The following is a 27,859-nucleotide window of genomic DNA, read 5'->3' as shown; positions in this document are numbered from 1 at the left end:
GTGGCCAGGATTAGCCAGGCTGGCCGTCACGCAGGGCCGGATGGAACCACCCAAGGCGCGCCCCAAGCTCTCAGCTCTCCCTTCCTTGCCAACTGCCCGTCAGCCCGGGCTCGCGGCGCTGCAATCCTCCCTCCCCTTTCAATTCCCCCCCCCTCAACTCCACGCACACGCTCCACACACCCAAGCGCGCTCGCGCTCTGTTGTTTGTCTCAGGGAACCTGGGACCACGTGGCCTGCCTGTGGCGTGCCCAAGGCCTGCTGGCTCGCGCCCGGGCTCGGTGGTTGGCTGGGACTTTGGTTGGCGGGCTGATTGGCGGGCGAGAGAGAGAAAGAAAGAAAGAGGTGAGAGTAAGAAGAGTCCGTTGCTTGTCACTAGGCAGCAAGGCTCGCCGTTCCAAGGCGCGCGCACGCACGGGGTTGCCTGGAGACAGGGGCGCGCGGGAAGAGGAAGGGGAGGGGGAAGGACAGAGAGGAGGAGGGGAAGGAGGAGGAGGGGGGGGATGTTACGTGGTGACGTTAATTCTATATGAGCGCGAGCGGCGGGAGCTCGGGTCTTTTTACCGCCAACCGCGCGGCGCTTCTCCCTCGCTCCTGAGTCACTGCGAGACCCGGCCTCGCGCAGGTAGGTAAAGCGGAGCGCGTGGGCTCGGAGGGTGGGGGCCGCCTGTTACAATAGGAGGCGGTTGGTAGGGAGGGAAGGGGAAGCCTCTGCCCTGGCTTGGAGGGGATCTCGCGCTCTGCTCCGAGGCGGAGGAAGGGAGAGAAAATAGTCAGGAAGGGAGCGGAGGCGGCCCCCTTCTCTGGCGGCCCCTCCGCTGGCGGGGAACCTTCACCCATCGTGGCCGTTCTCGGTGGGGGGGGGGCAGTACGTGCGGGGAAAGGGCCGCCCGCCTCCGCTTCTCCCTCGGGGCGAGGTTGCGGTCAAGCGGGCCGCCCCGGCTTGGCCTAGTCTGGCCGGCTGAGCCACAGGCGAGCACGTGGGGACAAGACGGGGCTCTGGCTGGGCGGCCTCCGGCTCCCCGCCCGCCTGCCTGCCTCAGGCATGTTGAGGAGAAAGGAGTCGCGGCGCTGTCGTGCCGAAACGTAAATAAGCCTCGCGGCGACTGTGGCGAGTTGGAAGGGCGCAGGAGCGGGAGGGAAGCGGAGGGCCCGATGGGGAAGGGGAGGCACCGCGCCTGGGCCGGGCCTGGAGGGAGGGGGCGCTTGTGGCGGGAAGGCTGAGAGTCACTCCACGCTTCCTTCTGTTCGGAGGAGAGGCGAGACCGGCCAAAGCAGCTCCGGGAGTGCTGGGTGCTGCTCGAGGAAAGGCTTGCCCACCGGCGGAGCCCGGCCAGGCTGCGTTCACCGGGTAGTAAACAACCGCGGGCCTCGGTTTCCCGCATTTTTTGTGCTTTTCTTATCACTCTTGAAGATTGAAAGGTTGCAGGGTGAGTGCGTGGGAATAAAAATGGACGTTTTGCTCTTTTTGAGAAGTGTAACAAATACCGTCCGTTTTGGGCTCGGGGGGGGGGGTAGTTGTGCTGCCTTTAAATTATTCCAAACGTCCTTTATTAGGTGTTTTTTTAATGTGCCACAAAACCCGAGGTTTTCTTTTTATATCGTTAGTTTACAGTCGCCTGGGTGGGTTGCACTGAAGACGAGAGGGCCCGGGGAATGACGCTGGGCGGAGGCACGGCGGCTTAGGGTCTTGAAGGTACTGCCCACTGCCGCCTTGGTTTTCAACTGGCAGATGGATCATCGCACGTGGGTTGCGTCTGATCCGAGGTGGGTCTCTTCTTGAAGCGGTGGGTTATGGGCACGGAGAAACGTGCCACGTAAAATATTTTAAAAAGGGTCCGTGTTGTGGGTTAGGTTAAAAGTGGGTCTGAAAAGGCAGCAAAAGACGGATTTGTCTCTGTAATGATAGGCTGGCAAAGTGGAAAAACTTGTTGTTGGAAGGAAGACCTTCAAGACATGGTTGTTTTCTGTAGGCTTTGTTTAACATCCAGCAACAGCCTGTAGAGATGGTCAGATAAGTGCTGAGAAGGCCTGACACTCAGCTGGAGTTGGTAGCTTTTATTAAATTGTAAATACCAAGCAAATCGGGCTTTAAAATTGGCTTTGATTCCAAACAGTGGGTTTCAAGGTTCGTATTTACTTTGAAGATCTCATTGAACAATGGATATTGAGTTTTTCACAAACAAGGGATTTAAAGATCAAAAGTGGCCTTTCTGGGCTCCATGTTGTGTGCCCGACCAAATCTTAAATTTTGTGTAGTAACGCTAATATCAATTTTTGTGGCCTTAGTATAATTGCTACAGCAGTATAGGCAGTGTAAAAACATGCTGTAGATTTCTTGGTAACCTCAAGCAAGTCACCAGTCTCTGCTTCAGTTACTCTTCTGTAAGATGGGAATATTAAGGTGTTTGAGGATGGATTTGCAGAATTGTAAAGCACTTTGTTCCCCATGTTATTCAGATATTCATAGCAGGCCATGATAAAACATTCAGAATAACAAAGTCTCAGTTTAATCAGTTTAACAGATTCCCATTTTGTGTGTTTTAACACTAAAGCTGGAATTCTTTTAGCAGTTAATTAGGAGCAAGCCCTGGTGCAGTTGGCTGGGCTTCTGAGTAGACATATATAGGATTGTGCTGTTAGTGAATGCATTGTGGCTTAATTCTACATAGGTCTGCATAGGATTAACCATGCTTTGCTTGCATATCTTTTAAGGCTCGAAACTGGAAGGGGTATACAATTGATATTACTTACCACTGTGTAGTTCAAATAAGAATTGCAAAAGTGACCCTTCAGGTGTTCCTGTGCTTCAGGATTTAATAAAGTATGATTTAATAAAGTAAATAATAAACATTCACACTTAAGATAAAGAGTTGCTCTTCAGGACTAGGTAATGGGGTTATGTTTAAAGTGATGGTGGTTATTTCTTAGGCCCCTCAAGATGTGTATGTGTATGTGAAATGTGTATTTCAACAATGCTGTGTGCATTGAAATTTGTTTGAGATTGGTAGTCCTATGTAGGTGCTCTGCCCATAAGAAAGAGGTATCACAATATGGCATGGAAGATCCCTGTTCCCCTTCCTCTGTGACAGTGCATGCACAGATGCTGTGTGTGTAGGTGCAAAAGGGAATGGAGGAGCCCTGTATGATTTTTATCTTGTTCAGCTGTTTACATTCCTTAACCTATGGGTGACGGGAGCTGAACAGGAGTATTTGAGTTCTGCACAGACCTCCATTTTCTTTGTCCCCATGCATGTGTGCCATGAGGATGCAGGGCACTTGTGCATGGGGGGGGGGAATCCCTCTGCATGTGCTTGTGGTCTACTTACCCTGTCTCAGAAGATTGCAAATGGCACCATGCATGTACCTTTAAATGAATGACAATCCTAGTTTACCTTAGTACAGTGATTTAGTACAGTGACAGGGATGTAATAATTTTATCCATCCCAGTAGAGAAAAGGGGTATGTGGCTCTAGTGCAGGCATAGGCAACCTTGGCTCTCCAGATGTTTTAGAACTACAGCTCCCATGATCCCATACCACTGGCCATGTTAGCTAGGGAGCATGGGAATTGTAGTTCCAAAACACCTGGAGAGCCAAGGTTGCCCATGCCTGCTCTAGTGCATCCCTATCTACTATAAAACTGCTTAATATAGGGGAAAATACAGTAGTTGAAAGAAGGTGTCACAGCAGCAAACTATGGATAATGTTGACAGAGATTGACAGAGAGAACTGGCCAAACACTGAAACCAAAATACAGCCACACCTGCTATGATGCTGTTCTGCCTTTAGTTCATACAGTATACAGTAACTCTTTTATGTTTGAACTCTTATTTGTTCTTTAGCAGTTCTTTTTTGTTGACAAAGTAACTCCAGGTCTCTTTTTACCATCTTGAAAGCAGCACTTTTTTTTACACTTTGATGACCAGTGTAAGTATTTCCGCTAGTCTTTTTAACATACTGGTAGCACACTACAATGTCACAGCTTGTTCTATTCACCAGTAAGGTCTCCTGATATGAGTTTGTTTTCATAGTTCAATTAAGTATAAAATTATTTCCCTTACAACTTGATACTTCTCTATTGATTATATTGGCAGGAATTCTATCTTTATGTTGTAGTAAGGATTGTGTGAGCTGTGACTAAAATGTTTGGGGAAAGTCTCAGAAAACAAGGAGGGGGCACTTGGATGCCTTGAATATCAGGAAGAGAATATAATGTGTGAAAGTTTGAGGTGGAGGAATTAGTTGCATACTGCACCTCAGGTTGTCCTTTGCCTTCGTCCACTTCTAGAGGCTATCCCCCTTTACACTGAAATGTCTGTTGGAACATTTAACCTAGTGCATGTTGATTGAATGTATCTGAGGGTTTTAGTGTATTCTTGAATATACTTTGTTACTTCTCAATGATTGGCAGCAGTCCCTTTGGAAGCCCTAGGAAATAGTTCTTCTTTTTTTACCAATACATATTTATTGATTTTTTAGATTTTTACAATTTATGCCATAAAATTATTAACAAATATGCAACAAATAGCTATAAGAAATAGTTCTTATTCTTAACAGGGGTAGCAAACATAGTGGTTGTCAGATATATAGACTACAACTTGTAACATTCCCAGCTAGGATTGAACAACAGACTTGTTTGAATCCCAAACTGAATCAGACTGATTTGTGCTGAATCTGGATAGGGTCATGGCAGCTATAGAACATGTCAGGTAGACCCAAATTGATTTGTAGTGATATGTGCTGATCTGGAGCTCAAAACAGTTTCACAAAATTCCAGATAGACTCTGTCCAAAGTGGTGCAATTATTACATCATATAAGGAGAACATCCAGGTGAGGTAGGAGCGGGAGAGGAGCAGGACATTGCTCATTAAGGGTCAGAATCTCATCCAGCATTGTCTCTTAGGAGTTCAGACTCTTAGATGTCGTTTGGTGGCATTTATATTCTTTTTCCTGCACAGTACTCTACATATCCTTAGGCTTATTCATTTCCCATTCTTTCTTGATCAATCCCAGTCCCATACCTACACAATAACTTAAACATACAGTCAGTCATACTTCGGGTTAAGTACGCTTCAGGTTGAATACTTTCAATTTAAGTACTCTGTGGACCCGTCTGGAACGGATTAATCCACTTTCAGTGGGAAAGTTCGCTTCAGGTTAAGTTCGCTTCAGGTTAAGTTCGCTTCAGGTTAAGTACGGCCTTCCAGAACCAATTAAGTACTTAACCTGAGGTACCACTGTCTTTGTCTTAGCTACTTAAGCAGTGTCATACACCCCTCCCATTTGGACCATAGTTTTTTAAGGTTAGGTTTGCATTTTATTTACATCGGTGTTCTGTTTTCTGTCTCTTTATTTGTGCTTTTGTGTCGGTAAGTCTTGTAAGTACATTGTGTACAGTTGGTGCACAAGGAGCACACATATAGTATAATAGTGCATACACCAGCATTTTAATTTTTTTCAAAAAAGCAAACTTTCAAAGGTTGCTAGCACAAAACCCCTAGAGCTACTAGTCTTAAATTTGGCAGGGTTAATCTTATCCTTTTGAGCAGCTATTCTATCTCCAGATTTCAAGCACCTAGGTGAAAAAACAAAGTTATGGTCATTTTGATTTCCTGGTGCAAGTGAATTGGAATACAGTGGTACCTCTTGTTACGAACCATCCTGCTTACGAATGCTTTGGGTTACGAACTCTGCAAACCTGGAAGTAGGTTTTCCAGGTTGCGAACTTTGCCCCTGGATACGAAAGTAATCTGCTTCTGGGGCCCCGGGAGGTCTATGTAGGGAATGTGCATCTTTGGTTAAGAATTGACTTCCAGAACGAATTAAGTTTGTAACCCGAGGTACCACTGTACAAGTTTTGGATTTTGGGTAGTGTAGTATATGAGCTGTGTATTCTATGGGGCATCCACTGAAATAATTTTCTGTGTGAGATACTGTCATCTTAAAAGGGTGTAATGGCAGTAATAAAGTTTGGATCATTACTGATTTTTTCTTAATCGGACCTGCTTGTTACATCATAGAAATATTAATTTTCAGGGTGTTTTATCTTGAGATCTGCATACTATTTCTATTTCTCAATAATACATATATTAGTTGCTCACCGTAACTGATGGTTTTTAATTTTCATTTTATTGATTTACTTTCTATTTACTAACTGGGAATATTAGTCTTGTTTATGTTGGGGTACAGCAGCATACAAATCTTGACTCTGGCATGTTGTTGTAATTTTTAGTATTTTTCCCCCATAAGTATATCCAAGTACTATTTTATACATAAACTAGATATGAATCTAGTAGCATCAGCATGCTTGTAAATTGATTTCTGCTCATTCAAGTGGGACTTACCCTTCCTTTTGGTCTCCTGCAGACCCCATGTGCCCCCAAAATCTGCTCTGGGTGTTGGGTAACCCTCAAGAGCCAATGGGAGGATAGTAGGGGACTGCAGAGGGAGACCATCTTAACATGTACATAAAATATTTGGGGGAAATTGTTCTAAATATTTTAAAGTCTCTTTTAGGAAATGCATTTTATCTTCCCCCCCCATCCACCCCCCATGATTTCAGAAACTAATATTTCTACACCATTTAATGTTTGAATGGTGTTCTTTAGTACATTTTGGTTGACATATCATCTTAGCAAATTGCCTTGTCAAATATGTATATGTTTACTTTAAAAAGAGAAATTCATATGAAAAGTGTAGATAGAATTAGCATTTGAAGCAACTGGATCTGGCAATCCTTTGTGTTTAGCTGAATATGCTGTCTTCCATTCAGCTTCAATTTTCATTTCTTAAGCTGCCTTTAGACTTCAAACCATAAGGTATATATAACAATACTTTTTCTCCCTCTCTGCCCAAGAACATCACAGATAAGATTTGCTTCAAAGCTAAAGAGAAGGTACCATGCTGGTGTTAATTATCCTTTTCTAGCAAGAGCAATGACAAAGTCTGAATGTTATTATTTGACTTTTGTTTGAAATACATTGACTTCTGCAGATTGCTTTCTAAAGAATAAACTTGTACCAGGAATAGTTTTATAGAAGGCCATCAAACTACAAAGTTTTCACTAAGTAAGACAGCTACTGTCACAAACTTGAAACTTATTCCCCATCCACCCAAGAGTTCAAAGAGGAAACGTACAGTCCAGTTGAAGGCAGTGAGGAGAATTTCAAGGAAGGGGAGGGGGGAATCAGTGTTATGTCTTCCTTTACCACAAGTCTTGGTAGACTTGAGCATTGTGCAGATTGGCTGACACACATAATTTTACCCCCAAGAAATTTTTTAGGATGAAACGAGCTGCTCATTGGGCTGAGAACCTGCTTCTATTGTATTGCATCTATTTTCACTTCTTCCATTAATATAGAAGTGCTTTTGTAACTTAATTCCTCATATCAATATTTTAGTTGTCCTCCAAGTTTAACTTAAGTGTATTTAACTGTGCTTAAGAAATGAGAGTTTGAACTTCGGGTTTGGTCTTTATAAGCAGCTGTTCTGATCATCATTGGTAAAGCCTGATGACACTACCAAGCAAGGCTTCAGAGTGAACCCTGGCATTGTCAGCATGTCTTGCTACTTTGTGCCAGCAACTCTGGCAAGGCAGAAAACTGTTCTGGAATCTCAGTTGAAGGTCTCTTGAATATCACTGCTGCTTTTGTCCTAGTGCTGGGGTGAAAATACTTGATAGAGAATTCTGATAGAGAATTCCAATGAGAGATTAAATGACTTGCTCTGCAGTGCAGAAGGAATGAATGACGGAGAAACTGTAGTTCTGGAAGATTCGTGGATATTAGGGTTTTTGATGAGGGGCAGAATCATTTCTTGAATACCACTGTTGAAAATGTGGTAAGGTCACATCCTTGCAGATACATAAGTTTGTCAAGAATAAATGAGAACTTTCAATAATTTCCACATGCTTTTAACCCCCTAGCATGCATAGCTGCCAAGTTATCCCTTTTTAAAAGGGATTTTCCCTTATGCTGAATAGGCTTCCTCGCGAGAAAAGGGAAAACTTGGCAGCTATGCTAGCATGCAAGGCTCAGTTGTACATACTTTATGAATATGCTCTCTTTCCCATCTCTTATTCACTCTTCTTTTTTATCCTTACATATTTTTATTTTTAAAATAAAATGGAAGTTGCTGGGTGCAACTCATCTCTGGGGATGCAATCATTGATGAGGTAGTGAAGACTCAGGCACTCTTGATAAATCCTATGCCATGCCACTGTTGCTTCTATACTTGTACTCCAACCATAAGAACAGTTACTCCTGTGCTCCAGGGGGCTCAGTTGAAGTTCTTCCATGGCCTTTGTTACTCCCATTTAAGATGCATCTGATGGCTTGGCTTGCAGAGCATCTACTCAGAGTGAAGAGCAGTGTTCGAAATTCACCAAGCTCAATTTGCACCGGGCCATTGACCACTTGTAACCACATGAAGATGCCTGGGCTGACTGATATCTTCACCACCTGGAAGCCCATGCCTAGAGTTCTATCAATTCTATTTTATCTGCACAGTTGGAAAAAAATTCAGGAACCAAAATGCTTTTTCTGTGCAGCTTGAGCAGGAGCAGTGAACGTTAGTTAAATGTTGTAGCTTGTCTTCACTTATTCCGCCCCATTGCCCTGCTTACAGTTGTGAAGAATGTCCCTACGTTATGAATGGTCCATGTCACCATTCATTAAGGGAAAAAAGGTTATGCTGGGCATTGGAGTCCTGAAGTCAGCAATGTGCTGGGAGATTGGAACTTCCCCTTTAATCAGTGTGTTGCTTGTCTGCAAGGTGCTTTGAAGTCCAACTTCAGGACCTCAAAGCACCAAACATCAAATCACCTGACATAATTTTTGACCCCACTGAGCCTAGGGCTTGCTGATCAGAAGGTCGGCGGTTCGAATCTCTGTGACGGGGTGAGCTCCCGTTGCTTGGTCCCAGCTCCTGCCAACCTAGCAGTTCGAAAGCACGTCAAAAATGCACGTAGATAAATAGGAACCGCTACAGCGGGAAGGTAAACGGCGTTTCCATGTGCTGCTCTGGTTTGCCAGAAGCGGCTTTGTCATGCTGGCCACATGACCTGGAAGCTATACGCCAGCTCCCTCGGCCAATAATGCGAGATGAGCGCGCAACCCCAGAGTCGGTCACGACTGGACCTAATGGTCAGGGGTCCCTTTATTTTGGTCCACGGACCTGGAAAATTTCCACACTTCTGCTGTAAGAAAGCATTTTATCAATTTGTAGATGGAAATTGCTGACAGCAACTTCCTTAACAATACATTTTTCTTTTGCCAGCATAGCCACAGGGATCCTGTAGTTATATCCATGCAGTTCACACCTGAATTTCTTAGAGTCACCATAATTTTTCTCATGCTGATAATGCACAATGCTGCAATTTATCCTCCAAAATGTATATATCATGAGATGTGAGAAGAAACACCCTAAGATTATGAAATGAAAATAGTATTTAAAATAGTATTTAAACATAGTGTTTAAAGTTGTGCTTCCAGATAACATGAAATACTGCCATATAAAAGGTTTTGTATCATGCAGAAGCCTTCAAATCTTGTATCTTCATCTGCTGAATCTTAGGCCTGTGACACTAGGTACAGGATTATTTCATATGAGTATGAAAGGATGTGACCAAATAGGTGATCTGGGTGAGAGGGGTTTGTGAAAAGAAGGAAAACAACAGCAGAGAAGGAATTGAAATGGGACATGCCTCACATAGCCCAAAACGGCTGGAAGTTGGAGACCTTACAATAAATGGTGGCTGGTTGAGTGATCAGCCCTGGTGAGACTACAATGTTAAGTCTTCCATGCAGAAGCCTTTTAAGTGGTCTCCCATCTGATGGCTGCAGTGGAAGAATTTGCCTTAAATAGTACTGTCTCTTGACTGACAAATAGTCCTGTAATTCAGAATGTGCACAAACCTGGCAATGCTAAAACCTTTTGTATATGATTTTGGGGTGGGAATACAAAGTTTAGACACATTGGACTTAAGTAGTAGTAATGTTGTACAATCATTAGCTTTTTCAAGCAGTCTCTGGCGTTAGTTGTAATGTTAGAATATGAAATGATTGACAGTATGACAAAACTTCAGACTGAATATCTGTTTCCCACAGGCGTTATAAAAGGGTCCAATCCTGTTTTATTATTTTATTCTGTTTATTTTTTAAGCTGCAACTAAATGTAAAATAATGTTTTCTGTTTTTTTCTAGAGGTTTTCTGAGGTCTGGGAAAATGGCAGATATTGACAAGTAAGCATGCTTAATTTTGGCTAATGTGTCGTTCTAGCTTTAAAAGGTTCTATTGTGTGAAATCTGCAATTGTGTTCTTTCTTACAAGGGCATATATAGTTAGTAGAAAACAATGTTCTAGGTCAGGCATGTCAAACTTGCGGCCCTCCAGATGTTTTGGCCTACAACTCCCATGATCCCTAGCTAGCAGGACCAGTGGTTGGGGAAGATGGGAATTGTAGTCCAAAACATCTGGAGGGCCGCAAGTTTGACATGCCTGTTCTAGGTCTTACAGTTGTTAATACAAATTTGTAAATTTATAGGCAATACTTTTTAATCCTAGACTTAGTTCAGATACTTATCCAAGGACCAACAGTGTTTATGTTGGAGGAGCAAATACATACCACTTATTTTGACCATGCACATGATGCAACATTAGGCAGTCCACGTAGAGCAGGCATCCCCAAACTTCGACCCTCCAGATGTTTTGCACTACAATTCCCATCATCCCTGACCACTGGTCCTGTTAGCTAGGGATCATGGGAGTTGTAGGCCAAAACATCTGGAGGGCCGCAATTTGGGGATGCCTGACGTAGAGGGACATACCTGAACTGCACAGTTTTTACTCACTTTTTCCTGTGTATCAGACCTGCATGTAAGGGCTCTCTTGGTGCTTTTCCTATGGCAAAACAGATTAAATGTTATTGCACATTTATGCAAAGTGTATACTATATTCATAGTAAACTTTACTTGGGACTTAGGGTCATATCCAGCAGGTTTGACTGAGTCATAGCAATTTAATTGTACATATGGTTCCTGGTCCCTTAAAAGGTTGGCAGTAATTATAAACCACATACTCAGAAAGGACTCAGAAAGTGCTGGTCATTTCTTATGTAGCTGTTTGCAAGCAGGCTTGTGGTTTACCCAATAGACGCGCATATCAGGTGCAAACTAGAGAACATTGCATGCCTTCAGTTCTGTCACAGTGAGGACAGGGTGTCAGAACTCCCATTCTAGTGTGCATTTGGGATGTTTAACATGTCTAAAGCCAGCAGTGTTGCTTTTGGACCTGTCTGTTTTCTCTTCAGTTAGGACAATAATGTTAAATCAGAAAGACAGTGTTGTCTTACCTCCTTCTGAAAATGTCAGTTACAGTTGCTTTTGATGCTAAAGGCAAGGTAGTGCACAGTTGGGGAAAGATGCAAGTAGAAACATTTATGCAAGGAAGGTAGAACATCAATTAATTTTCAGTATGTCTATGTAGAACATTGATTGTAAGTTGTGAATAACGGTACAAATTTTACTTTATCCCCTCCCTCAATAAAGTTAAAAAAAATCAAACAGTCAACTTGTAGAAGTCAGATTCTAATAATTATTTATCACTCTTGGAGGGTCTTGACAAATCTTTGTTCTGTTGCCCACCAGTTAAGCCAGGCATCCCCTTTATGAACTCTGAATGCAAGTCACTCCCTTTGTGTGTTTATAAAACCTCTGCAGCATGTAATTGAATTTATTTCTCTTGGTGGGCCTGCCTTATGTAGAAGAATTTGACAAGCTTCGAACTTTGTGCAGATACTCCCTTTAATTAAAATGTTTAGATTCATGCTCTTTTACACTGACATTTGCTTTTGTCCAGGCTAGAGGAGAAGGAGCCCTCCCTCTGCCTGCTGGGCAGATTGTGTTTGCTAGGAGTCCTAAGTTGACCCACGAAGCCATTTTCTCCTAGCCACGCCATGTGCCCCACACCTGATGTTGTATATCAGGTGTGGAGTAAGTACCACGGTTTTCGCTCCTTAGGACGCACCTGACCATAGGACACACCTAGTTTTTAGAGGAGGAAAACAAGAAAAAATATTTTGCTTTCTTGAATTGTCCTAGGCAGGCACCCCCAAACTGCGGCCCTCCAGATGTTTTGGCCTACAACTCCCATGATCCCTAGCTAACAGGATCAGTGGTCAGGGATGATGGGAACTGTAGTCCAAAACATCTGGAGGGCCGAAGTTTGGGGATGCCTGAGTTAAGCTGTGCTGTGGCTCTCAGTCCAGAAGTATTAGTGTGGCTTATTGTCAGGATGTGACCATTATACAGTTATGCTCAATCTCCTGATGCCAAAGGGTTTGAAAAGTTATATCCTTCCTTCTGCTTGTGATAGATCTCTGGTGTAAATAATAGCTTAAAATACTTTTCACTAGATTTTTCTTTTTTGCAAAAGGTCACATAATTTATCTGCTTTACACTGCACCTAACACCTTCCAGTAACATACATGCAATTGCAAACTATCCAAAGGTTCTCTGGAGTAAGTGTGCATCTCTCCTCTTCCTCCAGTGATAATTGCTTTTTAAATCAAACTGGAGGGAAAGTTAGGATATTGGGGATGAGAAGAAATCATTGGCCATATCTGTCATGCAGAGTGCCTCTTATGGGTCATTAATATACACCTTAATAGAACAGTGTTTGTCTCTGATTATACTGGCTTTTTGCAGGTTGCATGTGCTTTTGCAATGAGAGCCTTAAAAAACTCAAGTCCATGCCAACTTAGGGATAACATATAGGGTGTGCATTAGGGAAATGGTTTGAAAGACACTAGCTTCTGGGCATTTTCTGAACTTTAATATGCTAGATCAAATCTGAATTGGTAACTTGCTAGATGTACTTTCATACTACATTTTTTGGGTTAAAGAGATTAAAATTCCTGTTTCAACTTGGAATTTAATAGCAAAGAACAGGCTGAGCTGGACCAGCAAGATATGGAAGATGTTGAAGAGGTAGAAGAGGAAGAAACTGGAGAAGATGCTAACAGTAAAGGTAAGGGGGAAATGAGCCCAGGCAAAGGTTTTCTCCTGTAGGCATAAGGGAAAAAGTGCTTTTCTTGGTTCAGTCTGATACCTGCTAGTTAAATATTCACCTTCAGCAGATCTTGTCATTCAGAGGGAAAACAAATTGATTGTTTAGTGCAATGCTTACCTTAAATGCTTTAGGCAAAATTGTCATTGTATTAAATGCTAGTGTGATTTTTGTTTCCCATCTTATAATCTAGCTTTTCCTGTGCATGCTTACTTGGAGGCAAGTATTGGTGCCCAAGTAGAGTGTATAGGATTGCTGTCTTTATAAACATAGATATTTAGCTTTTAATTTTGCAGCTCTTGAGGTGTGTGTTTAACCTTATGTATCCTAATTATATGTGCTGCCTCTTTTGGTTACTTAACATGGGAGGTAGACATTTAAAAATAGGTGGCGCTGTGGTCTAACCGCTGAGCATCTTGGGCTTGCCGATCAGAAGGTCGGCAGGCTGAGCTCCTATTGCTCGGTCCCAGCTCCTGCCAACCTAGCAGTTCGAAAGCACACCAAAAAGTGCAAGTAGATAAATAGGTACCGCTCCAACAGGAAGGTAAACGGCATTTCCGTGCGCTGCTCTGGCTTCCAGAAGCGGCTTAGTCATGCTGGCCACGTGACCCGGAAAACTGTCTGCGGACAAACGCCGGCTCCCTCGGCCTGTAAAGCAAGATATGTGCTGCCAACCCCAGAGTCGTCTGCGACTGGACTTAACTGTCAGGGGTCCTTTACCTTTACCTTTTATCCTTCTGCTATTACATTAGATTTGTTCAGGCAGGTTTCTTTTGATGCCTGACTTCTAGATGCAAAATCTTGATATTTTATGCTATATCTCTTGGTAAAATCTGAATTGCAAACGCTGGGCTAAAATTTCATAATGGGGTAGTATAATAGTGGTTTTTAAAACTTGTTTTGTTTTGTTAAGCACGCCAGCTGACTGTACAAATGATGCAGAATCCTCAAATTCTTGCAGCCCTTCAGGAAAGACTTGACGGTCTGGTTGGAACACCTACAGGATATATAGAGAGGTAGAGTGTTCTGCAGTTACCTATATTAATTTCTCTTTGTTTGTTCTTACCTCTTTACTAGATAAAATTGTTTGCATTATGTTAGATGGTCATTGTTCTGCAATATTAAGTACAGAAGTATGACCTACAGGTTAGAAATAGTGATGTTGGATGGTAGTCTAAAATCAGGACATAACAATCTGCTTGAGAGAGTAATAGTGTCTGATGCTTTAGAAAACTTAAGTACAGTAATTAAGGCTGCAGTTATATATATAGCTTGAGAATAAGTCTAACTGAACTCTGTTGGACATGGAAACAATTGCACTTTTAGTAGTGAAGATCAGAATGTGGTTGCTGAATCACATCTGTTTTGTGGGTGTTGTATATTTGAGCAGCATTTACTGTACAGGTATTTCATTTTTGAGACATATACAGAGGTTGTTTCCTTTGAAATTAGCAGAGCATACGTGTGAGCTCCATATTGCACATTCTGCCCCTCTTGAGTATCTTCTGATTTATCTCAGGTTACACTGACTCCTGAAAAAAAATCATTGTAATAAAGTGATAAAATTTTATTGGTGTGCATTTTGTAAGAGTGTGGATGGAAGACTGAAACCAGTTGACCATACTGCTGAAAATTCACCACCCATGTACTATTTCATGCTTCAGGTATAAAAGTGAACGTTGTGCCAGTGTAATAGGCCCTAAGTCTACTGCTTTCCACACAATGGAGAGCCACAAGTTTTTGGTAGGTAGGTAGTGCACGTAGTAACAATCCTCACGGCTGAGTGGGCAGTGATCTCCATCACTTGCATTTTGTGGGCTGCTTCAGGAAAGTATTAATGTAGTTAACACTACCTTGAGCTCATCTGCAAGATTGGACTGGTGGATGCTGGGTAGAATATACTGCTTTTAGGTTGGAGGAAGGAAACGAGTTTCAAATTATATGTCCTTTAGATAAATCCAAAATGTGAGAATTGCTTTAAAAAAAGGAAAAAGCAGGTATGCATTTGAATAGAGCTTCAATAAAGAAAATTTCTCACTTTTTGGGAAGACATCTGTACAAGTGTTGTCCCCAAGAAGCACCAGCAATTTTCTTTTCTTCCCCCCTTTCTTTTCCTTTTTACATGCAAGTGTCTATAATTCTCTGATAACTGTTTTTCTGAATTAAAAATGTAATGGGAAGCTGCAATTTTGACCACAGAATGAGGCATGTTTGGTTTGTTACTTCCAGGCTTTTTCTGTTCCAAAAAGCCTCTTAGGTGTCCCATCCCGAGGTGCCACATAAGCATTTTACTTCTATGCAAGCGTAGAAGTGGAGGAGGGAAGCAACTGGGCAGACAGTTTGGAGCAGAAATGGCAGGCAAAGAAAAGGTCAAGCACCCTAGAGCTGCTGCTGTGAATAAAAAAGTCCCCACACCATCTAATATCTGGCCACAATCTCACATCTGCTATGAACTTGCTTTCTTTTCTCTCGTAGCATATTTAAGTAACCTGCAAGGTCCTTGATCCAAGATCAGCAAGTCCTTACTGAGTTTCATGCTGTGCTTTCACTGAGATACTATACCTTTTTGAGAGAGTTTTCAAAAAGCCAGCTCTTCATCACTTCAAGTACAGTAGCTCATCCCTAAAGCTTATATAGCATGTCAACTAAAGCATTTGAGGCAAAAGAAATTAACAGGGGTACTGTGTTTGAGCTTTGTCTAATACTTGCATGTACGCTTGATCTTAAAATGTTTTGTAGATGTCTTTTGCATTTCATATTTGAGATCTCCTCTGAATATGAACTAGAAGGGCAGGTTTGGACTACTAAATCTATAGAATATGCAATGTATTCCTTGCCTAAATTGATTCAAGAGAAGCTACTCTCTGTTACACAAACTGAAAGATGGAGAATTGGGAGCCCTTTTTCTGTTCTCCTTTTTTTCCCTATACATGCTCATTTATCTTGTATAACAAAAAAGAGAAACCACACACAATAATTATAACCATCTAATAATAACTCCTTGATAAGTCCCAGGTAGCAAGTTAAAGGAAATTCATCTTCATCAGATTTTTAATTTATTACTGTAACTTTTACTCCTTTGTCAATCTTTAACTTGATCTAGTACACTGAAATATAGTCTCCCATATCAAGCTCAGCTATGTCATTTCCCGTTTGTAAGTAGTCATCCACTGTCCCCTGGCCAGCTGATATAACTGGCTGGTGCCCCATAATCCCTGACCATTTACCATACTGGCTAGAACTGGTGGTAGCTGTAGTCCAAGTATCTGAGGGCACAGTGTTAACTACCCTTAGGCTGGCCCAACTGCTACTCAGTTAATGGGGCGCCCACCTGTCAATCACCTGTTGTCATTAAGCCATCAGGTGACAGCATAAAATGGGCTCACTATCAGCATTGATTTGCTTATTGGCACTGATAGTGAACCCCATTTGGTCCATTTACAGGCAGTGTTTGGATTCAAACTATGTCTGGAAATAGGACATTTCCCCCCACTGCAAACCTGTCTGCAAAGAGAGTCTTCAGAGGACAAATGTCACTTACCTTTGATTTGTAACAGCTTACTCATGCAAACAGGGGCTCTTAGTTGGTGTGCAGTATGAAAAATGCAAAGGAACAAGAAGTTCTCTATGTCATTATTTGTTGGTCTCTGTTTTTTCAACATAACCTAAAGAAATTTAACTGAAGCCAAACAAAAACAGGTATCTCATTAAAAATTGTAGGGAAACACAGCTTCTGCTTTTAATATTCTTTACAAATATTTAAATGTTTTTCTCTTGACCATAAACTAAAGGTAACAAACATCGTAACTTTCAGGTGTTGTTTGGCTGCAAATCATATCCGATGAAAGTTAAAGTCACGCAAAATCTGGATGCTCCCACTCCCTAAACCCATCCTATGACCAGCTGTGAGTTGCTGCTTTGGAATCCCTGTTGTAAAAAAGGCTCTTCAGTAGTTTAATTACTCCACAGTGCCTCAGAAGCAAAAATGATTGGTATTGGATTTCTGGAAAAAGAGTATCACATACACATATAGATAAAAAATACCCATCAATACAGCCCTACTTTTGTATGATTTAATATGGAGCAGTTATTAAGAACCTGATTTCTTGTTATGTAAAGAGGAATTTTTGTATTTCCCCCCTTTTTGTGTGTGTTTACTAATTCCCCCTGCTTTTGTGATTGACCAGTATAGGCCACATTAGCCCAAACAGAGTAGGCAGCAAAGTTACCCAATTTTGAAAAAAGATAGACACAGTAGAGTGTCCCATTGATTGGAGCAGGAGATATCGCCATGTGGTACTCCCCCCCCCCCCCAGGTTTCTGTAAGAGTATTGCTTACCCCTTTTTAAAATAGCCTTCACAGCAAACCTGGTTCTCACTTCTGCAGCTTGTAAAATTGCTTTAGTAATGTGTTGCAATCTTTTTTTCTTTTCTGGTTTTGGTAGTGCTTCAAAACATTTTCACATTACCAAAAATAGGATATGAATAACTGAAAGCAAGGATAATATGCAAATGCTAAGCTATATATAGTGATCAAATTTAGAAATAATTACTAGATTTTCAATTTCGTAGACTTCTGAGCCAAATCATTTCCTATCTAAAATTCCCCACCCGTTGACCACCTTGTCTCATTAAGAACTGGAGCCCTCTCCTGGATGTCTGGTGTTGGACATCCAGGAAGGTGAGTAGTGGCCTGAATATGAAAGAAGGCACATGTCCACTCACATTTATTACTCAAATGAAGTTATATGAATGGGTTTCTGTAAGAAGCTGTAGTTTTGGCAGCAATATTGAAATATGCAACTTTCATACTATGTATCAACTTGGTGTGAACAGATACAACAATATAAAATTAACCTTGAATTTTACTGGCTTGCAGCTTTATAAGGTTTTGCTTCCAAATTCTACCTAATACTGACATAGCTTGTAATGTAAAGCAGTTGTGTGCTGGTATATCAATCCTGGGGATCATGTAACAGATTGTTTTTATCTAACTTTGACTACAGTGAACTCTCTCTATATAAATAAATCCTAGATAGCGTTTGAATTTGGAGCTTTTGCATACTACCTGTCCTTAAGTCCACCCAAGACTAACTTAAAATCTGAAAATGGGGGGTGGGGGTGGAGAAAAAAGTAGGTGTATAATGTTAATATTTTGAATGAAATAACATTGCAGGAACTTCTATCACTATCATTGCATATGTGTGTGTGTGTCCATGCATGTATGTATGTATGTATGTATGTATGTATGTATGTATGTATAGATGTTCTTTTTAAACACGTCTCATCTATTCAAGAAAATTTTGTCCTAAGCATTGGTGCTGCAGGGTTTAAGCAATTGGCTATTGGACATGCTTGGTGAGACAGCAGTATTGGAGAAGTTAAGGAAATGATCATGCTGTACTTCTGTGTCTTCTGCTTGTATATGACGAGGCGCCAGAGGCATGCTTAAGTCTTGACTAGTGATCTTTGGAAAGTTGACATGTGCAAAGCACACCTGAAGCCTGAAGTTACTTAATCAGTGTAAGGCTAGGGGGCATGATGAGTCGGTTAAAGGTGGCCCAGGCTGGACTCCATCCAGGATACTTCAATATCTGGGATTGACCCTGTTAAATTGTTATCCTTGTCACAAATTAAAATTACCAGCTCAGAATACTGTAATAGATCTTTGTCTGTGCCTGGTCGTTGCCAGAATTCACTTTTACTTCAGTATGTGCTGAATTATTAAAGAAAACAGTGGGTTCTTAGAATCCAGAGAATTCCAAAATTCTCTCAATGTTCAACACTCAGCTGAATTCTTTATCCTAAAATGAGCTGACCTGAGCGGCACTTTTACTGTGTTTACTCAACTTTTCAGTTGAGTTAGTGTCATGTCACTTTAACTTTTGAACTGCATGGAGTGCACCTAATATACTACTTGCAAAGAAGTCACAGATAGTTGTTAAACCTGTCTTTTCTGGTGCTAAATTAAGTTATTTTAAAAGTTAGTTTCTAAAACATAAATATGCCTTGAATTCTGAAATTTCAGTTGATAATTGATATTAACAATTGTGTTCAAATTGAATAATATTTTTACAAAGAAATATGGTTGACCTTCAAGTATGTCTGAAACACTTAAGGAATTTCCTGGGAGGGGCGATTATGGGGTCTATCTCGTTCTATATGGAAGTGATTCAGAATTGATATTGTATATGTTAATATCCATAAAACTTTCAAAATTACAAATCAGTCTTGTGTTAATTTCACAATTTTGCTCTGCTATTGCTCTTGGAAATAAAAGTTAACAGCATAATCCAACCTGTTTAAAGGAAACTTTCTATTAGGAGAATGAAGCCACATGAGTGTCATTGATGTAACAATGCAGTATTATTTCCCCCCTCAGCTTGCCTAAAGTAGTTAAGAGACGTGTAAATGCACTCAAGAATCTTCAAGTTAAATGTGCACAGATAGAAGCAAAGTTCTATGAAGAAGTTCATGAATTGGAAAGGAAATATGCTGCTCTTTATCAGCCCTTGTTTGACAAGGTAATCTTTATACTTTTACCTCTAGGGATGAGAGTTTAATTGTGCAGAGTCAAATGGGACCAAATTCCCACTGGTTCAGTAATTCTGCAACCTTTTATTTGCAAAACAAACAAACAAACCACCACTTGTTTGTTGCTTTTGTTGGGTATTGGGTCAAACTAAATCCTGGCTACCTGAATAAACAATTTACTCTTCCAGAGGAGTGAAATCATCAATGCAGTTTATGAACCTACTGAAGAAGAATGTGAATGGAAAACAGATGTTGAAGAAGAAATTTCAGTGAGTACATAAATATGATTGGGGGCAGGATTGTGTATTTGTGCTTTACAAGTTTGAAGTACTGTAGACGTATTCTAGTAGTAAATGCAGACACATCATTCAATTTATAACTCTGTAAAGTAGTCTTTGTTTGCCCCCTTGATGGCTAGTAAACATTTTTATCTGGTTGATGTTGTTTTGTATTGGATTTATATAGCAGCCCACCAATAAATATTTCCTGGGTGTTTTATAACAATTAAACACAGTGACCCAGTTCACATGTGGCTCTAAGATAAGACATGGCTTAGTGCAAACATGTGGATTCCCAAAGAGCAGATTGCAGCTGCTGCACTCTTCCTTAGTTCTGCTGCTGCCAGGAGCTAAGCCATGCTTCACCATCAAACCTTTTATTGGTATCACATATAAACATCCATAACAAACCAATACAGAATTACCACCTCCCCAGTGGCACAAAACATTTGCCAAAAGAAAAGAGGCAAAGCAGTCTATCGTCACATCTCTAGGTCTCCAGGGAGAACCATGCTTCATCTTAGTGTGCTGTGTGAACCAGGATTCATGGTTTGCCTCCTCCAGAGAAACCATGTGCTTGTAACCAAATTTTGTTTGGGGGTTTATAACTCATGGGAACAAACAAAGAGCCTCGGTTCGGTCAGCACATCGTACCATGGTTTAGCGCACATCAGTACAGTAGCAAAAGGACCAGTGGAGAGCGCATTCACACTAAGCCCTGATTTGTTGTTTTGTTGTCGTTTAGTCGTGTCCGACTCTTCGTGACCCCATGGACCATAGCACGCCAAGCTATGGTCCATAGTAAGCCATGATTAGGCTTACTATTATATGCATACTGAACCATATTTTATTTATATATATATATATATATATATATATATATATATATATATATATATATATGTATGTATGTAATTTAAACAAGACAGCCAGAAATCTTCCTGTACAGATGCAACATAAAACATTTTACAACTCATATTTAAAACAGTTAAAGTGTTCTTATATCCTATCTGTGCCTTGAGAGGTTCTGTGTAGCTTTAAATAGTAATAGTCTTGCATAAATATTGGAGTATACAGCCACTAATCTGATAGTATTTATTTGAAGGTTTTCCTGTTTGTTGTGGTTACTAGTATAACACTAAATCTCTTGGTTAGTGTGCAGCACTCAAATTTTAGAAAGAGTAACTTCTTAATTTTAACAAGGAGGAAATGAAAGAGAAAGCCAAGCTTGAAGAGGAGAAAAAAGACGAAGAAAAAGATGACCCTAAAGGAATTCCTGAATTTTGGCTGACTGTGTTCAAGAACGTTGACTTACTCAGTGATATGGTTCAGGTAAAAGAATGACTTTTAACTTCTTGCAATTTTGCTGGTAAGCTAAGGGTTGCATCCAATGTTGTCCTGCTTAGAGCAGACCCACTGAAAATTATGGGCATGACAACCCAGGTTCACTGATTTAAGTGGGTCCACTTACAGTAGAATTTAGTTCCAGACTCTAAGGAGCCTGGTTTCTTTTCTGGAATTCAGCTTTAGTTTCTAGTAATCCAGTAATCCATTTTTTCTGAAAAACATTAAGAAAGAATAGATCAGGGGTAGCCAACTCAGAGTTAAAAACTGGCAGTGGTCTACCCCTTTTTTTGTGGTTCAGGTCAAAGTTGTTGAGCTTTTTTTAGGAACGAAAGCCCTGTTTTCATGATCTATCTGTTGGACGGGCCTGGAATAGCTCTTTTGTCTTGCCTTTATGTACTCAAAATTCTACACCATAAGAACATGACATAGGTGTCTTAGATCAGTTTACAGTGGAATCTCGTACAATATTTTTTTCCTAACAGTGTTTCAGCAATGCCTTTTGGGAAACCCACAAGTAGGGGGTGAAGGGTGCAGCTATTTAAAGTTTGTCTCTGGTATCTCATATTTGGTGGCATATTGCCTCTGAACATGGATGACCCAGTTAATTTCATGGACATCAAGTTCCAATCTAAAAGCTTTTTAAACTAGTGGTCCTAGCTACATGCTGTGGCAGTGAATTCCTCTTAAGTTTCTGAACTTTCTACCATCTATGTTGAATGTTATTCAGCTGCCATTGCTGAACATGAGTCTACATTAGAAGCTGTCATAAGAGCTAAAATTAACATGTCATACAACAAACACTATGCTTCTTGAAAAGCTGGATACCTCACTCAATATCACATTCCACATTTGCATCACATTGCAAAGTACATACAGCCCTGGGCATGTGGTATGCCTTTTCATTTTTCAGAAGCTTGTGTTTTATGAGAATACTTGTTCAATGGTTGCCACTACCTGGAGAACTAGCTTTAGGATTGAAATACAGATTTATGAATCAAATGTTCACCCCAGATTATTGGTATTTGCTTCCTTTTGCTATTTTACACTGCTTTTTCCTCTTTTGTAGCTACATGATAATTGTCATGTTTTTTGTAGGAACATGATGAACCAATTCTGAAACACTTGAAAGATATTAAAGTGAAGTTTTCAGAGGCTGGGCAGCCTATGGTAAGTTCTTGATGAGAGTGCATTGAATATTGAGATACATAAATTATGCTTCTGTTCAGTACTGTTCAGTAATCAACTGCAACACTTGAATATTTTGCAATCTATTCTACGCTTGTAGTAGCCATAAACTTTATGGTCCACATGACTTGTTAACTGAAACTAAGGGTTGAGTTACATATGTAGGATTTCGATACTTAATCATGCAAAGATTTATCTGATTTGCAGCTGAATGTGTGGACTGGCTCGATTGAAAAAGATATACTGTATTATGAATAGGGAAATGTGAAGATTACATAAGAACTTTATAAAGATCTGTGTTTTCAGTTGGGCATTGCTAAATGAGAACTTTACTGAAAATGAGATCCCATCAGTGTAAGTTCCCTGAAAAAATGGGGAACACAAATGAATGCCATACAGAAAATGAAATGTACATTTACGTGTTTGTTTTGCAAAATTTAAGTATAACGGTTTTGCTATACTTTTGAAGTATAACAAAACATTGTGTAGACATGCTCTCCCCAACTTGATACCCTCCTGATGTTTTAGACTCCAACTCCTAACCTATGGGCCTGCTGGCTGAGACTGATGGAAGTTACAGTCATAGAATCATAGAGTTGGAAGGAACCCTGAAAATTCTCTAGTCCAGCCCTCTGCATTACAGGAATATGCAGCCATCCCTTATGGGGACTGAACCTGCAACCTTGGCGTTATCAGCACCACACTCTGACCAACTGAGCCAGTCAGCTGATGTGTCCAAAGCATCTGGAGGACATTGAAGTTGTAGAAGGCTGCTCTATTCAATGTATCCATTTGAGCAAGAAATAGAACTTAAGCAGCACTGTTTGCTGATTCATTGTACTAAAGAATTCCATTGTTTAGACATACACTGGTGCCTCGACTTACGAATTTAATCCGTTCCGAAGGCACCTTCATAGGTCGAAAAATTCGTAAGTCGAAAAGCGCCATTGGAAACGCGATTTCCCATAGGAATGCATTGGAGATGGAAAAAACCGTAATTCGAAGCAGCCCCATCTAAAAATTCGTAAGTCAAAAAAACCCTATCTAAAACTGCTGCGGTTTCCGTTCGGATGTCGAGGAATTTGTAAGCGTGCGGCCATTTGCCCCATTTGTAAGTCGAAAAATTCAGTTGTTGAGTCGTTCGTAAGTCGAGGTACCACTGTACTGGATAGCTGGCCTGTGGTGCTTAATGATGCATCATTCACTTCTTTCTAACACTGTCTTAATATTTATTTATTTATTTAAAAGACTTTCACATTAGAGTTCCACTTTGAACCCAATGAATATTTCACAAATGACGTGGTGACAAAAACATACAGAATGAGGTCAGAACCTGATGATTCTGATCCTTTCTCCTTCGATGGACCAGAAATTATGGGTTGCACAGGGTAAGTGTGATGTTCTCTTGAAAGAAGTGGTTGACAGTCTTCCATAACATGAGACTGGCCCAGTTTGCATGTAATTCTAAGCCAAACTCTTTGCAGGCTCCTCAAAAGGAGAAAGCAGCCCAGTCATTTTGCTACTTTGCTGAGCCAAGCTGTAGTTTTGCTTAGCATCTTGTTCAAGTTCACATTCATAGTTTAGCTCTCTCCAGGCAAACCAAGAGCTATAACCAAAGTTTAGCTGCTTGGCTTACCGGCACGTTTGCAAATGAGGTCAAAATCTGATATTGTAAGAATATATACAAGTTAACTATGACAATCCAGTAAATTAAAAAGTGAGGCAAAGTAAAACAAAGAGTAACATAAATTCCACTAATAGCAGCTGCTATTAAGTTCTCAAGTAAAAGAAGATTTTAGCTGTCAACCTAAAGGCTAGCAAGTAGGTGCTTGACAAATAAACATAGAGTTTTACATAGGCAATGTGCTATCACATGAAAAGAACTTTCACTTGTTGTCACCCATCTTGCCTCTGAAGGTGGAGGCACATAAATCAGGGCCTCTGTAGAAGTCAGTATGGGTATTTATAAATGTGTGCCTGCTTACTTCACAATGTAAATTTGCTTTAGTACAATCGATGATATTTTAATGGACACAAAATGTTTTCACTTGTGAGTGATATACCCCTTACTCTAAAGAGAGATAGATATGAATTATATGTGCATGTTCTACACCCAGCAATCACAGTGAAGAAAATGACAAACATTTAAACCTGGTACAAACCATTTCACTTAAGTGTAATTAAATTCACAGATATTTCCTGACTCTTACTCATGACCAAAGTCCAGCCCAAATTAAAGGCCTTGCAGTATTCACCATTACATTTTAATTAGCAATTTTATCTCTCCTAACCTCTAGGAGCATTAATGCCTTGCCTATATGCTGAATTCCTTGTGTAATATGCATGTTGGGAAGGATGCTGGGGTTCAGCTTGAGATTGCTCACTTTTTGATTTAGGGTCTTGTGCATTGCTTTGAAGTCGGGTTCTTCTGATCCTGGTATTTGAACCAGCGTTATGAACCTAATTTCTGGTAGTTGAATGGCGCTTGTTATCCTGCCTGTGCACGATCATCACTTCAGTGAAGATTGCCTAGATACTAATCCACCCAGCTTTGTCTTGCCAACCTAAAGACAAACTAACTTGTATTGCAACATGTTCAAAGGAAGTTACTTAAAAACATCTGTATGTTCAAAGATGGTTACTTAAAAACATCCAGACCTTCTCTGCATAGGCAGAGGAATCCCCCCCGCCCCAGCATGTTCAGCATTACTTGAAGTAATTAGAGGCAGAGTTTCGAACTTTGATACTACAGTGCTGCCTACAATACACTTGAGAGGTTTTTTGGAGAAGATTCAAATAGGGGGTTTAAGGGTAAGGGATCAGGACACCCTGTTGGAGGACTGAATGTCCTGGAACAAGAGAGACCCTGCAGCCTTTCAGCTCAGATGTATTGCAGGTGGGATATGTGTTGAAATACTGTATGATGAGAGAACTCATTTTCAAACCACATATTTTGCGGTTTTATGATTCCCCCCCCCCCCAGTGAACCACCCTGAGACCTGCAGGTATAGGGCGGTATATAAATTCAATAAATATTAATAATGTTCAGAGGGAAAGAAAAATGTAATTGATTCATTTAATTCAGGTGTTACTTTCTTCCTCGTACTAGACAGCTCTGGAAAAAATAGCATAAGAACAGGCCTAACACTGGCTTGTTATTCATAGGATTGAATTGGACTCCAGCCCCACAAGTACTTAACTACCAGTGTTCTAAACTAGCTGAAATACCAGTACTTGTATAAGGATATCCTTGATTTATTCATTTACTTTTCTCATAGGTGCCAAATAGATTGGAAAAAGGGAAAAAATGTTACTTTGAAAACTATCAAAAAGAAACAGAAGCACAAGGGGCGTGGAACAGTTAGAACAGTGACAAAAACAGTTTCCAACGATTCTTTCTTCAATTTTTTCAGTCCTCCTGAAGGTAAATGGTTTCTGATGTTTTTTTAATTATTATTACTACAGTAAAATCTGAATATTGTGGATTTTTAAAAATAAGTATAATCCTATATCTTACTACTTTTCCTTTGCAGTTCCTGAAAGTGGAGACTTGGTAAGTCCCTCTAGTTTAATTTCCTAATAAATATAACTTGGATAATATTTAAGATAAAAGCAGTAGCAAGAGAACATTTTTAAGGCTTCTTTAACATAATTTGAAATGATTTAAGCAATATTTCAAGTTTTCAGACCCAAATTAAATGTGTTATTTCTAGTGACCAAAATTGAGAATTCATCACTCAGTCGGGGTACAAATAAAGATTTGTTTAATTTTTTTGCAGATAATGAATTAATTTTGCAATCTGTTATAAATAATTGGGGAGAATATGGCTTTAGACAAATTTTGTGTCATAGAATGGTATCATTTTCTTTCCTAAATGCAAATTCATAGAGCTTTGATTTCATATTACCTGTGCAGGATGATGATGCTGAAGCAATTCTGGCAGCTGATTTTGAAATTGGTCACTTTCTACGGGAGCGCATAGTTCCACGATCAGTATTGTATTTCACAGGAGAAGCCATTGAGGATGATGATGATGATGTAAGTGGTGCTTGTTTTCAGCTGTGCCAAAATTATCTTGGAACAGTAGATGTACCTAAGGGCTTAAACAGAGCTATAACTTACCACGCAGATTTCATTAATTTTAATAGAATTAGACATAGAACAAAGTGCATGTTGTGTTACGGTGCTAGATTGTACGGTTACACGTAGGGCTGAATTTCAGGCTGGGTGCTTTATGTTCTTCATGCAAGAGCTTGTTTTTAGAACACATAAAGTACGAATTGGGACACAATCAGAATGAGTTTCCCCCCTAAGCACGCACAATAACTAGCTGTCAAGGAAATTTGGGTTTAGAGTGCAGATTTCGTTTTCATGCTAAGGTTTAAGTGTATGTAGAATTGTGGCATTAATTTGGTTTTTGCTAAAAGTTCCCATGCTTTGCAAAGTGCTCCTGTGCAATGTAAATTAACATTGTATGTCTGGAAATACCTGCAACTCAAAAGCTCTAATTTGCAGAGTAATGTCCATAAAGCTATTGTACTAATGTCCTCTTATCTTCATTTTTGTCTCCCTCCTTCTCCCCCCCAGTATGACGAAGAGGGTGAGGAGGCCGATGATGAGGTGAGTTTCATGGTGGCTTAACTGGTTTCAGTAGCTAAAACGTAGCACTTTGCTCTTTATGACACCAAGTGTGCATTCAATGTATATCTTGTATATTTCAGGAAGGGGAAGAAGAAGCGGATGAGGAAAATGATCCAGATTATGACCCCAAGGTAAGTAATTGATACGTATGATCTTTGTAAATCATTTCCCTCCAATAATGTTATCAAAGTCCTGTAGCACAGCTGTGGTCTTCACACTGATATATTTGTTGGTGTGTTTTTTTCTTCAACAGAAGGATCAAAACCCAGCAGAATGCAAGCAGCAGTGAAACAGTGTGTATGTGGCCTTGAGGATTATCTGCACTGTAATAGCCTAAACACAACTATTAGTTACTTACAGCCTTATGTTTTGTATCTTGGTAGAATTAAGTAAACAATTTGTTAAAACAAACTGACAGAACCAGTTTAAAATGTAGGTTCCTTGTACCTAGCATTTTAATAGTACTTTTCTGCCAAAATGTAGAATGCAGTAAATCCCTAAAGCATGAATAGTTAATTCATTGCTATATATAGTTTGGTTCTTGTGAAGTCTGTTGTCATGTAGCTATTAGACTGCAGCTGTGAAGATACCAGAACTGTTGATGGAGACCAATCTTTGCCTCCTTTCCTGAAGAACCAACCAAATCTGTCAATTTCCATCAAGACCACATTGGACGTTCATAACTGTCTGCTTGTTTATGCTCTAGGTTTTTGTATTTTGTGATGGTGACCTACAGGAAAAAAAACTAGAGACATCATATTAAGGTTGTTTACCACTGGGGTGTGAATAAACCTAGTATTTTCAGAAA

General features: G+C 40.3%; 1 protein-coding gene across 22 annotated transcripts; it reads left to right on the top strand.

The window, feature by feature from the left end:
- On the top strand, positions 1 to 27,859 carry NAP1L1 (nucleosome assembly protein 1 like 1). 22 transcript variants are annotated; one of them, XM_088676847.1, is made up of 16 exons: positions 570 to 622; positions 1,606 to 1,764; positions 10,203 to 10,241; positions 12,938 to 13,026; positions 14,027 to 14,081; positions 19,448 to 19,589; positions 19,788 to 19,868; positions 21,084 to 21,209; positions 22,320 to 22,391; positions 23,658 to 23,797; positions 25,688 to 25,833; positions 25,943 to 25,962; positions 26,326 to 26,448; positions 26,998 to 27,030; positions 27,132 to 27,182; positions 27,305 to 27,859. In XM_088676847.1, exons 2-16 carry the CDS (start codon positions 1,730 to 1,732, stop codon positions 27,338 to 27,340), a joined length of 1,188 nt encoding a protein of 395 aa, XP_088532973.1. In that variant the 5' UTR covers positions 570 to 622; positions 1,606 to 1,729; the 3' UTR covers positions 27,341 to 27,859. The 22 variants fall into 22 exon arrangements, with proteins under 22 accessions (XP_088532975.1, XP_088532979.1, XP_088532981.1 ...); XM_060279673.2 differs by having other exon boundaries at positions 21,081 to 21,209; XM_035127171.3 differs by having other exon boundaries at positions 13,979 to 14,081.

This window comes from Zootoca vivipara, chromosome 9 (assembly GCF_965207765.1).
Source record: "Zootoca vivipara chromosome 9, rZooViv2.hap1.1, whole genome shotgun sequence".
NCBI lineage: Eukaryota > Metazoa > Chordata > Lepidosauria > Squamata > Lacertidae > Zootoca > Zootoca vivipara.
Note: the sequence above shows the minus strand (reverse complement) of the source record. Positions and strands in the feature narration are given on the sequence as shown.